Source organism: Cyprinodon variegatus, unplaced genomic scaffold (genome assembly GCF_000732505.1).
Source record: "Cyprinodon variegatus isolate N-32 unplaced genomic scaffold, C_variegatus-1.0 Scaffold84, whole genome shotgun sequence".
NCBI lineage: Eukaryota > Metazoa > Chordata > Actinopteri > Cyprinodontiformes > Cyprinodontidae > Cyprinodon > Cyprinodon variegatus.
Window position 1 is genome coordinate 834,650 of NW_015150537.1, and position 13,426 is coordinate 848,075.

The window sequence follows — 13,426 nt, forward strand, 5'->3', positions numbered from 1 at the left end:
CTGTATCACAGCAGGTTAAGCACAGCATAAATATCCTGTCCACCTTTCATGGTTTAAAACAACTCGTTAAATCTGGAATTGGTTGAAATAAATCAGGTCTGGTGTTGACGTCTAATTTGTGAATTGAAGTCTTGGTCTCTTCAAACCGCCGTGCTCCTCTTCCACTCTCCTTCACTTCTCTATGTGCAACTAGACATGATGAATGCAGAGCTGAACAGGGGTTTTTGTTAGGGGAAGGTAAAGATAAGCTCAGTGATCCAGTAATGGATTTCTTTGGATCCTTCCTGCACTAAAGTCTCTGTTTGTTCCTTTTGTCCTTAATTTATATTATTTTAAATTGAATTCTCCTGGCCTTAATTGGCTTTGTCCTGCAGGCTTTTTCTCTCTTCTCCAATGTTAGTTACCTCACATCTCATTGAGACTTTTTACTGAACCATTTGTTCTATTCAGAAGATCATCTATTAGGGGCAGAAGGACGCTCCCTCCCTCTCAGTGCCTGGAGCCGAAGCTGCTGCTCTCCTTTGTTGGCAAAAACAATGATGTTGTCTGACAAGTTCAACACAACTGAGCAAAGTCGATATAAAAAAACAAACATTCACTAAAACCCAAACAAGTTAGTTTAGGTTTACGTGAAGTTTGTGCTTTCAGCCGCTTCTCTCTGGAGTGATACTATGGTAGAAAACTTTAAAAGTTTTTATCTGCTGCTCTTTTTCAGAACTTCTTTGTTTTTAAGTAACTTAAAGGTATTGTGGAGGATTTTCACGACTTTTTTAAAAGATCCGCTCTCTCCACAAAAAAAAAAAAAGAAAAGCGTGTGCGAGAGCATGCACGAGCCCATTTCTTCTCACTGCAAAAACGATCTAAAAATAAGTCAAAATGTCTTAAATTAAATGTATTTACCCTTGAGTTGAGTAGGTAAATAAGATTATTATTATTTGCCAATGGAATAAGGATTTTTACTCTTAAAATAAGGTAATTAGATAATATGGACTTGAAATAAGACAATGAAATTGTTTTTTTTCTTATTTTAAATGTAAAGTGTCTTGTTCCATTGGTAAAGCACTTACCTCCTCAATTCAAGAAAAAATTACTTATCTAGATTTCTATTTTTTCCAGTGCTTGTGCACGCTCTGTTTAAAAGTTGCTATTCTCAAAGATCACACAAGCGTAGTGTGTCCAAACGTCCACCCTAACCCCTAAATACCTCAATCACTATATACAGTGGAGGATATATAGTTATAGAAAACTCAGTAGAACCAGACTGATGTCCATAGACGGTAGAGAATCCAGCAGCTTCCTTTCCTTTTCGTCTCGGTTTCAACCCATCAGCCTTGCTTGATTTGAGAAGCTTTAGATTTTTCGTCATCATTTGTTAATTGTTCTCCAGCTCTGTAAACATCAGGATCTTTTCTTGTGAAAAGGGCCTTTGACCAGCCTACTCTCCCTCCTAAGTTGGCCTTTTACATATCAGTTCTTCTTGAAGGTCAGCAGTGGTCCTGATAGACTTCCAGCCTGGATCGAGTTCCAACTCGTTGTGATTTTTTTTTTACAGTTCAGTGAATCTCTTCACAGTCTTTTGGTTCATTGGCCTCATTAGAAAAGCATAAAATGACATTTTGAAGTCTCCTTTGTAAGAAAACCTCAGCCTTTAGCACCTCTGTATATCGTATGAATGTTGCTGTGTGAAATTATGAATGATTGATCTCACTGCTCCTTCTCTATTCCATCTCTCTGCCTGTCCCTCCTCCTCTTCCTCCTTCTCCTCCTCTTCCTCTACCCATCCAAACAGCGTCACCCCTTTCCCATCTCCACCTCCCTCCCATCGACTTCTCATGTATGCATCTGCAAAAGGAAGGCCAAGGTAAGTGGTTTCATGTCCATGGGTTCATCATGGGTTCTCCCATCCCTACTCACTCCCATTGGTTGCCATGGCAGCTACATGCTGTATTGGACACCAAGCAGGAAACTGTTTTCCAGTATCTGTGTGATAATCCCTGCATGTTAAAGACTTTCTTCCTGCAGATTTCCATAATGGGGGAAGGAAGGTTTACAGCTTGTCTGTTTTACTGATCAGATGAATCAGAACGCCTGTCCTCTGATAACACCACGTCTCAGTCCGCCTGCAGCTTCTCCTTTGTCCCCTTACTGATACTTAACAGTCTCCTTTTTCCCTCTTTGGCCTTGCTAGTTAGCGTAGCGCCGACTGTCCCTGATAGGTGGGCTTAGACTCGACGAACGTCACTGAGGAGGAATTTCTTTGACACTTTGAGATCTCGCTCACTGCACCAGTTTCACAAGCCGCTGCTATTATTGAAGTAAATTTGACACGCATGTCCTCCCTGAATTTTATTTTCCAGACCCCGTTCCAGCTTTTAAATCCTGGCAGGACGACACAGACAGCGGAGAGGCCCAGCTGTCCCCGCTCGCCGGTCGCATGGTTCCACTGCTGCCGCTGCGCCTGGAGCACGACGGCGAGGAAGACGAGGGGGAAGGACTACCAGACGACTCCCCGTCCTCCTCACGCTCGCACCCTCACATTCTGGCGCGTCGCTTTCTGGATTTTGGAGCGCACAGCACCCAGCGTTTCCTCCAGCAAGACCCAGAGGCCTGCTCGCCTTCCAAAGCGCAGCGGTACGATGAGAATCAGAGGTCCTGGTTTAACTTGATTCTCTGCTTGAGTGCTTCAGCTTTGTAATAACTCATCCCGTCAAACAATTTTTCGCTGATTGAAACTTGCCTCCTCAGGCCAAGGCGGGCGTCGTTTGGCTCCAGAGAGGCAGTGAGAGGAGATTCTGTGACGCATCAGCTCACCAAGAAGCTTCAGCATCTGAAGAAGAAAATCAAACAGTTTGAGGAGCAGTTTGAGAAGGAGAGAAACTACAAGGTAAAGAAACATCCTTTTCTTTATTTCAGATCTTTCTTTTTTTACTTATCTGAATAAAAACATTTAAAATCATCTTTACATCATTGTTTGTAGTTTTAGTCTTAATGCATAACATTCACCCTCTTTATCTAAATAAACTTAGAAGTGTACCCAGCATTTACATTCAGCCTCTTCTTTATCTGACACCCCAAAATAAAATCTTGAATTTTAAGCACTCGCAAACTACTGATCTACCAAAACATGGAGCAGCTGAACTAACAGGCTGGACAACAAGGCGTTGGTCAGAGACATTTTGCTAGCATCCATGAATGGGGACATATGAACATGTAAGAGCAAGTACTCTGCACAAAGGGGAACAAACTGCACACAGAACACTTTAAAAAAAAAAAAAAACACTTTATATTAACCTGAACGCACTATGAAACACGGTGGTGGCAGCATCATGCCCTGGGAGAGGAAAGCTGCTCAGATAGATGGAGCTAAATCAAGAACACCCTGGAAGATTTAGATAAAAAGTCTGTAACAGATTTGATCTTAGGGTATCAGATGAAAAATGTTGAAAAATATGTAGTAAAATGTGTAAAATATGTAGTAAGATCTCAGATATGATCAGTTAAAGATGCTACATATCGACCAAAGTCTGTTGGTAAAATGACTGTAAATGATCATGTGAAGCTAAAGGGAACTAAAACAGCAGGAGATCAAAAACATGTTTATGATTATAAACATTCTCTGTTTGACATTAACTTGCTTAAAGAAGCCTGTGAATCATTTCACCCAATGAATTGGTTCTATTGACGTAATTTCTAGGACTGCTCCAAGTTTTTATGTTTTATGGTTAATTAGAGTTGAAGAGAGATGTTTACAACTAGCAGAGAGTGTTTGACATTTAAAGTAGCTGTAAATACCCAGAGTGACCTTTCATCTGGTTCTTGGCAGCCCTGAATGCAGCCCGCTCTGTTATTGTGATGTTTTTTAAAGTCTTTAAGGTTTAGATTTCCAAGAATCGACGTGAAGAGAACGCTTTATTGCTGCTGTAAATCCTCTAATCTACTGTCCTACCGACCTTTCTTCTCATGGTTTGTTTCTGCAGCCGTCTCACGCAGACAAGGCAGCTAACCCTAAAGTCCTCAAATGGATGACTGACCTGACGAAGATCCGCAGACAGATTAAAGGTAGAGACGCTCATTCTTCGCTCCTCAGTCGGTGTGTGTAGGTGTGGTGTGTTTGTGTATATGTGTGTGTGTGTGTTTGGGAAGGACTGGATGCCATCCTGCTCCTCCTGGGACAGTTTGGCCCACCTCCCACTCCTCAACCTCCGCTGGTCTAGCGAACATGAGCAGACATGTTCGGGGGTTGACGTGGCTCTCACATGCGTGGCTCCCACCCTTCAGTGTGCCGGTGCGTCCTTGTGAACCCACATCCATGACCTGCAGGATGAGTTCAGGAAGGTGAAGCAATGCTAACCACTGAAAACAGACGGGTTTCCCACAGGAAACGGGCTAAGTCTGATGGTCGGTGCTGCCAGGGTAGCCCAGCGGCGGCCCACCTCGTTTCTGATTTTGACAACATGAAACGTTGACACAAAAATCTGAAAATACGAATATTCAGTTGTGTGTTATTATACGATTTTATTGACAATACGTAAAAACCCCAATAGAGTTTTTAAAAAAGTCAAAAACCCAGCCGTTGTTTTCCTGGGTTGTTTGAGTGTCTTGTTGCATCTGGGCTTTGTTTTAGGCCATCTAAAAATACACTTTAAATAAAAAAAAAATAAGTAGCATCCTAATTAAATAATCAGCCAGCAAATCCTATAATAAGCAGTGTAATACTGGTCACATTTAAAATAGATCAGGGAACCCACAAAGGTATTTACATCGACCATTATTGCTTTATACTCCATGTCGGCTCAAAGGCTTTACCGACAATCAAACCTGGAACGACAAAATAAAAACAGAGATTTGTCATCTTAGTCTGTGTATAGATTTACATTATTCATTGTTTACTTTTGCTTTTGTCTGCTGCCTTCTTAACACAAGTGCGTTGGTGGAGAAAGCCGACATCAGCTGCTTTATCAGCTGTACAAGGAGCTTTAATGAAGGCAATGGTAGAGGATCCACAACTAAAAGCTAATATTGAATTAAAAAGCAACATTTTACTGTTAAACCCACAAAGTTTAATATTGTTTATATATAATATAGTGAAAAATATCGCACTCTTTCTCAATGAGGTGAATTTAGCTTTGTTGGGTTAAATCTGCTGGTTTGCTCACAGTTTGATGAAGTTTTAGCAATAAAGCTTGATCTCTAGCAGCTTGGCCAGTTATCCAGTCCGCTCAGTCAGGTAAAGGCCACAGCTGCTCTGACTTGGAAAAAGAAAGCATCGTCTGTGACGTGCCATATTGAGCTGGAGACAGAAAATGGTTTTTAGGGTTCTGGTGATTGTGTTCACATCCTAAACAAAAGGTGTATTATTGTTACTAATGCATAAAACATTATGAAACAAATATTTAAAGTAAAAGATTAAACCCCCCCCAGTCTTATAATACAGTGAGGGGAAACCCTGACAGGTCATAGGATGGAGAAACTCAGATTAAACAATCAAAGCTTCCTCCCTGCTGATGGATTAACGATGCGTTGCTTCACTGGACTGAATTCATCCCAGGAGCCTCATACTCCTCTCTGTGAGGTGCCTGCTTCTCCTTGGTGGAGGATGCAGTGGCTGAAAACATTTCTCTGTTTCAAATCAAAACTGAAAAATCAATAACTCGAGCACCCGCTCTCCACTTTCCTCCTTCTATTGCCCAACGACCGATTGATTGATTGATTGGCCCAACCAGGACGCCTGCACCTCCTTTCCCCCAGAAGCACGCTGAGGCACCAGGCTTTGCTCCATTCACACAGAGGCCTCCCTGCTCCCTCATCCCCCTCCTCCCCCCATCACAATCCCTCCCTCCCACTCCACCCCGCCTCAGGCCTGAGCTCTAGACCGTTTCACCTCAGTAAGTACAAACCCCCCAGTAAGTAGACCTTATCAATACTACCAGCAGGCTCAGCAAGGTGGCTTGGTTTTAGTGGTGTGTTTACTGGTGAACAAGCATGTTGGCATGGATGGTGAATGGAGTGATACGATTGGGGGAGTACTAAGGTGTCTATGAGTCATTGTCCTTGTTTAGGCATGAATACAGCTGTGTAAAAATGTCCGTGCACTACATTCACAGTCCATAGACTGTTTGACACACAGTCAGAAAAAACTGACAAGGAAGATGATCGATCAGTGTAACGTTTTTCTCCTGAATCTGAAAAGTACGGCCTGCATTTCTAAGGACCTCTCTCTGAGCTGAACCTCCTCTTTGATCGCCCACAGACCCACGTTTTCTCTCTTTTTTTTTTTTTTTTTACCCACCTCAAGCTCAGACAGACCTGCTATGAAAATCAGTTTTCACAGATTCACAGTGGGGTTTATGTCTGGATTTTAACTAGACCCGTCCAGCTTGAATCTGCTTCAATCTGAACCCTCCACTCTGTCCCTGGCTGAACGTCAGGATGGTCGTCCTGCTGGAAGGTGAACCTCCATCAGGTCCTCAGGGCCCACTGCAGGTGGTCTGTCCTCTCAGATGGATCGGAGCTCTGGGAGATCCTTGAAATCATGTATAGAACCTAACTCTGCTCTAAACTGAACTGGACCTGCTGCTGGTTCCTTCATGACGATGATTGTTGTGTTTTCTAATAAACCAGATCCACTTCAGTTAGACTCAGCTGGACTCTGGTATCTGATGAGCAGGCTTTTAAATTAATAATGTTCACATTTGAATTTTTAAGGTATCAGATCAAATAGGCTGAAGATAATTTTTTTTTCTTTTTAGACCATTTAAAACAGTATTTTCTGCTATTTCAATGTGAAACAGAACAGGGATGTGAATACTTATCACCCTCTTGATCCCATCTGTAAGCACAGACAACCTTTTGACTGATTATTTAGACTCTACAGCAGTTTTCACTTTATTGATTGTTCTCTGGTCATTTTTTATTTTTTTTTTTTTGCTGTGGATGGTTTTCCTCACTCCTCCGCTGCAGCTGTTAAAACACTGACTGAATATTCTATAATAATCCCGTCTTATCACTGGGTTTTGTTCTCTGATCCGTAACCACTTCATCTCCATGTGTGCCGGTCCGTTTCTCCTCCTCCTCCAGATGCCAAACACTGTGCTGAGAGCGAGCTTGGCCCACAGACCCGTCCTCGTAGCAACACCCTTCCCAAGAGCTTCGGCTCCACCCTGGACCAGGGCTCCCATGACGTAACGGGGGAGGTCAGGGGCCCGCGCCCCACCAAAGAAGAAACACTGGAGCTGATCCAGCACTGCGTCAAAGGGAAGAGGCAGGAGGATGGCTGGCCGGATGACATCAAGGTGAGCGGTCACAATAAGGATTGTCTGACGTCTAAGAGCAATAATCCTGCTTCCTAAATAATCCCAGAAACAATCCCTTCAGTTTTATAGAATATAGAAAATTTTTCTTTAACGACACTAAACCAGGTTTCTGCAGCTCTTAGATTTTAGGTTAAAATGTCCAGAATTAATCCAGATTTTCAGCAAAACCAAACTGTTGTGATTTGAACGTGTTCTTCTGCAGAAGATGACCAAAGAGCAGCTGTCCTGTGAGAAGATGGTCCTCCAGAAGAACCTGTTGCACTACGAAGGCCTCCACGGCCGACCGGTGAGTTCCTCCCTCTGCTCAGCTTGTTTAGGTCGTGACACGCTGCTGCATGACGCCGTGTGTCTCCATCTCCAGGTGACCAGGGAGGAGCGTCTGGTGGTGAAGCCTCTCTACGATCGCTACCGGCTGGTCAAGCAGATGCTGGCCAGAGTCAGCATCACTCCGGTGACGGTGAGGACGCAACAGTCCGCCGCATTTAGCCTCAGCAAGCGTCAATATGTCACGTCAGCTCATGGTTCAACGTCTTTCTTCCACCTCAGGTGTCCCCCTCCAGTAAGAGGCGGAGCCAAACCCTCCAGCCAATCATAGAGGGGGAAACTGCTCACTTCTGGGAGGAGATCAAAGAGGAGGAAGAGGAGGAGCAGAAAGGTGGAGAGGAAGAGGAGGAGAGGGATGACGAAGAAGACGACGAAGAGGAGGGGGAGAGCAGCGGCGGAGAGATGCAGAGCTCTGAGGTCATCATGGCGCTGGAGACCATGACGCCGAGCGGCGGGTCAGTGAGGAGCCAACCAGATGGGCTGGGAGACAAGATGGAGGAAGGTTCTGGACGGCTGGCGCTGGACCTGCGGCTGTCCAGCTCCAACGCCTCATCAATGTAAGACCACACGCAGGCATGGCCGAGTCCGCTTCTGTCAGAACCAATCAGATCATTTCCTGTTGAGACTAAAATGGATGAGCTGCAACTGTGATGGTTCGGTAACAGAATCGAATCGTTTCTGGAAGCCGTAATTAGCATCATTTGTTCTGGATTCAGTGTTTAAAATAATGAAAACATTCAAATAGGAGTAATAATAAAAAATAATAATAACTGTTAGATGAATGGAAACCAGTGGAGAGGTTCAGAGCAGCTTAGGAACCAGCAGGCTCAGTAGATTCCTGAGCACCAGCTGAGCAAGAACACAGGTTCTACTGAACCGAGGCCCGGATTCAAAGGGACGACGAGGAAATGATTCCCGATTGGATGGAGAAGCAATAGTGGGAAGTTAGTGGGTTTAAACAGGCTGGTCAGAAATCCAGCCTTGGTGTTTTGGTTTATTAATGAACCTTGGATTATGATGGAGATTAGTCAGAATAATTAATTTGAAAAAAAAAATGCAGCAGCTTAATTTTACTTCCTGGAGAGAAGCAAAGCTGTCATTTCATTCCCTCTGGTTTAACAACAGGGATCAGAGACGGCGTCCTGCAGAGTCTCTGATGAGTCACTGAGCATTTCCATTTCCGATTAAAACGTCTAAATCAGGGATTTAAAAAGTGGTCTATTTCCAACACGTGTAACTGCATTTCCCATGATCCTCTAGGCCAGAGCTGCTGGAACAGCTGTGGAAGGCCAGATCAGAGAAGAAGAAACTAAGAAAGACCATCCGAGAGTTTGAAGAGGATTTTTATCAGCATAATGGAAGGTAAGCTTGGCTCATTTAAACGTCTCCTGCTGTTTATAGTGACTGTAGATCAGGGTTCACTGCAAATATCTACAAGATTTACCACAGCTGAGAAAGCAGGAAGTAACAGAGACACATCTTCATCCTTCGCATATGAACGGACTAACCCCCTCCATCCCTCCTTCCTTTCTCGCAGGAATGTTCAGAAAGAGGACCGGGTGCCGATGCTGGAGAAATACAGGGAGTACAAGAGGATCAAGGCCAAGCTCCGCCTCCTGGAGGTCCTCATCAGCAAACAGGATTCCTCCAAGTCCATCTAGACTTTACTCAGATAACCGCTATCATCGCACACGTCATCAGCCGCCGTCACTGTAGCGGCGCCACCTGCAGATCACCACACCTGTCAGGAACATTGTGAAATAACCCTGGAATGGCAGCAGTGATCGGATCAAAGCAACTTCCCGCCTCCAGGGTTTGCTGCAGTCACATCATGAAGATGTTTGTTAGAAGGCGAACTCATGAACTAAACCTGAGGGAACAGATTAATAAACTAATCTGTGGGACTAAATTTGCTCGTTTTAATTCTAAGCGATCAGTTCAGAGGAAACTCAAACTGTTTTCCATGACGTGGCTGCAGGAGCTCCGATGGTCCAACCAGACGCCGCCTCAGTCTGACCCAACATCAGCTTTTAACATCACAGTGTTCCTCGTCTTCATCATCAGGCCTCGTTTAACACCCGTGTTGATTTCCACGTTTCCTCCCATGAGGAAACAAAAGTTTGTTGTGTCAAAGTTTGCTGAGGAATCTGATGGGACAGCTCAGAGACTGAAGCTTCACGCCATCTGTTATCATTTCTGCCCCATCCCATCCTGAAAGTGACGTTTTACTCCGCCATCTTTGGTTCACGCGTGTTGTTTTCTGTGTGTCAGTAAATGGACCGAAGCTTCTGAGCATCCAGAACCAGATGACCCAGCTGCTTTAAAGACAACAGCACCCAAAGGCAGCTTCACAGGAAAAATAATCCTTCACTAGTTCCTCCATCACCTTTTTATCCTTGATTTTTTTCTGTTTGATTCACGTCAATATTTCTGGATCCAGAAGCACGTTGGCTGCAAACAGCAATGGAGATCAGCTCACAGAGACAGAGAGCATTCTGGGTAGTGAAAACACTGCTGTCGGCGCAAAAAGCGAGGGTGGAAGTTCGATTTCCTGCTGGCAGGTCAAATGAGAACGAGAGCATCCAGCGAGTTTCCCTGTGAACCGCTGGCATTTGAAAAGGAGACTGTGAGTGAGATGAAAAGTTGAGTTTTTGTTTGTTTGTAGAGAATATTTTGGGGTGCAGAGTGCTTGTTGGAGCAGAAAGGTTTAAGATTTGATGTAAAAAAAAAAATGTTATTTGCACAGCATTCACTGAATGCAGCCCTTCTGTTTCCATTTGTACTTCTAGAAATTAAGCACTACTTCTATACAAATATCGATATACTGTACATAAAAACTGAAAAAAAATGAATGTCAGACATGTTTAAATTATTTCAAACATCACGTTTGGCCCCTTTTCAGTTCCTAACATTTGTGAAGCCCAGAGAATGTTTTTTTTAATTGTCCGTATACTTCCTGCTAATGTTCCTACATTATCAAACCTTTTTGTATGTACTCACTAAGTGTAACCCAGCTGTGGATGTTTCCACAGCAACCCACTCTGTTCTCCAACATGTCGCTGTGTGTAATATAAGCTAATATAGCAGTACTGTAGTCGGCTTGCATGGCAGCACAGATCATATTAAACATGATGGACTGTTTCCATTATCCGTGCCATGAAGAAGCAGCAATAATAAAAGTTTGCATCAGACTTATCTGAACATGCTTCAGGTCAATGTGTCGTCGGGTTGACTCCAGAGGGACTCTTATCCATGTGTTTTTATCATTAAAAAGGTGTGCTGGCTCTGCTAAAAAACCAAAACGTCTAGATGAAGGTCAGAAGAGTCTAGAAAGCCAGGAAACATTCCAGTTTTTATCATTTGTTGTTCATCTGTGAAGGGCTTTTGGTTCTTTGGATTATTTTGTCTGTTTCCCGTCCGGCCTGCAGCAGAACTCTGTAAACAGGCCGTTTGTCTCGTTGTGCTTCACTCACCCATCTGAGGAGCTCTGAGGAATTTGCAGCAAAGATGTTGGCAAAGGTCACAGTCAAGGTGTTTTTTTTTTGTTTTTTTTTCTAACGTCAGATAACATTGGTATGATTGGAAGGAACTTTAGTCTAGAATTGTTCACGAGGATTAAATCTCACTGCTCCATAAAACTGAAAGGTTGGTTATTTTTGGATGATTAGAGGCTTAACTGACATCTTTGAAAATTTACTTTTCCTTCAGATTCTTTGACTGCCTCCTCCCATTCGCTCTTTTTTTTAATCACCAGTAATGCCTCCGTATCAAAGGTTTTATGTGGTGGAAAGAAAAAAAATCAACCAGTTATCCATGAAAATAAAATCTACATGCTTGCTATTCAAGTTCTGTAATGTCTTGTTTTAACACCAAGAACAAAAAAAATTTAGGATTTTTATTCTTTATAAATATTGATAGAAAATATTTTACATAATTTGATACATACTTCTATAGAATGGTGAAAACAAAGAGGTTCAGTCTTCTGTAAAATACTTATACACATAAGATCCCATTGGTTTGTCTGCCCTCTGGTGGTAGGACAAAGAACTGCAGGTGGAGAGATAGCTGCGCTATTCAGAATTTAAAAGGTCCAGTCATGCACTACTCAGTTCAACACATATCAAGCTGGCTACCATAGATATTTTATACGGAAGAGGTCTCAATGGACGCTGTCGGCCAGCGAGGCCAACGTGCCCAGAGGGTCGCCATCTTGGATCGGACCACAGTTCAGACAGCTGTCGTCGGAATGAATAGGAGACTCCTTAGATCTCATCTTAATCCCATGGAAGACGAGTCATAGATATCACAATAATCTCTTAAATGTCACAACCCCTTAAAAGACCAAAACAAATTCTAAAATCACCCTTCAGTTAGATTACGCATATTTATTCAGATTAAAAAGTATTTAAACTGGATGAGATGTATACAAAGTTATATATGTTGCAAAGAAGGCTTAATATAAGATTTTATTTTAATATATTACAAGATTATGTTTTACATATATTTATAAAGTATATTATTATGATTAAGCAGTATTTTTAGGGATTGTTCTTTGGTCGTGAGTATTATGATCTAAAGAGAAAAATCGTTGTAATGTGATTTAACAAAGATGTGCGATCCAAGATGGCAGCCCTCTGGGCACGTCGGCCATCATCCAGTGAGGCGTCCGTTTATAATGTCGTCTATGCTGGCTACTCGGCTGGTAAAGAATCCTTCCGCCTACATCAACTGTTAAACCAGTCACGTATCGCGGAGTCCTTCCACCAATGAAAGTAGTCCACCATTAATTGTCTATTTCTACATTATAATTTAAATATATTTGTTGTACAAGTCAATTAAATCCACCTTCAACGTTAGCATACTGCGGGAAGTATTTTATAATCATACAAATATATTATAATTGTATATTTTATTTAAAAAATCACTCAAGAGAATTAATTACTAAAAGCTTAGTGTTAAATAGACAATATATTTAAAAACATTAGATTCTTGTTATTAATCACGAGAAGTTTTGTAATATTTAATAGTTTGGTTTAAGTTAAATGTTATGAGTATTTTGTCAACGTTTTTATTACTGTTAAATAGATAACAATTTGGGATGTTCTTAACATTTATTCATCATTGAAACTACAACCGAAAACTTTTCAATCACATTTAAATTTTGAAGGTCAGTCATTTGCCAGCTAAAAAGCGGAATAAATAGAAAAGGCATTATGTGTTCAAATTATTAATTTATAAAAGGAAAAGCTTTCCATAACACCATGGCCCCAGCAGGAGAGAAGACGCCTCATTGGACGCCGTCAGCAGCGAGGCCGACGTGCCTAGAGGGCGGCCATCTTGGGTCAGACCACTGTTCAGACAGCTGCTGTCAGAATAAATAGAAGGCGCCTTAGATCTCATTTTAATTCCATGAAAAACGAGTCAAAGATAATATTACAATATCTCTTGCAGTTATATATTTTGTAATTAATGAGAAACACAACGTTGTATATTAATATATACTAACATTACGATATAAATATATATTATATATATATTATTCAGTATTTTTAAGGATTGTCCTTGATAAGTATTATGATCTATAGAGGAGAATTGTAATGTGATTTACAAAATAGCTGTTTATTATTTTTGTTAATTTCATAGTTTATTTTTTGTCATTGTAAAGACATTTGTCAAATTATAGTGAATAGTAAATTTATGGTGTGTCTAACTTAAGGTTTTTGGTCATAAGTCTGTCTAAACCTGTTGGATCCAATTTATGTTCAAAGGGATTGTAATGTGTAGCCTGT

The 13,426-nt window shown here is 41.9% G+C and overlaps 1 protein-coding gene across 5 annotated transcripts in view; it reads left to right on the forward strand.

Annotated features, from left to right (window-relative positions):
- Positions 1–11,468, forward strand: part of fam13b (family with sequence similarity 13 member B) — a 60,512-nt gene extending 49,044 nt beyond the window's left edge. Inside the window, exons 14-24 of one of the 5 annotated variants that reach the window (XM_015373269.1) lie at positions 1,790–1,861; positions 2,358–2,649; positions 2,746–2,884; positions 3,978–4,059; positions 5,724–5,885; positions 7,078–7,292; positions 7,516–7,599; positions 7,675–7,770; positions 7,860–8,194; positions 8,898–8,999; positions 9,175–11,468. In XM_015373269.1, coding sequence (XP_015228755.1) covers positions 1,790–1,861; positions 2,358–2,649; positions 2,746–2,884; positions 3,978–4,059; positions 5,724–5,885; positions 7,078–7,292; positions 7,516–7,599; positions 7,675–7,770; positions 7,860–8,194; positions 8,898–8,999; positions 9,175–9,298 — 1,703 coding nt within the window. In that variant the 3' untranslated portion in view covers positions 9,299–11,468. The remainder of the gene's footprint in view (positions 1–1,789; positions 1,862–2,357; positions 2,650–2,745; positions 2,885–3,977; positions 4,060–5,723; positions 5,886–7,077; positions 7,293–7,515; positions 7,600–7,674; positions 7,771–7,859; positions 8,195–8,897; positions 9,000–9,174) is intronic. The other 4 variants (XM_015373270.1, XM_015373271.1, XM_015373273.1 and 1 more) reach the window with 4 other exon arrangements.
- The last annotated feature ends 1,958 nt before the right edge of the window (positions 11,469–13,426 follow it).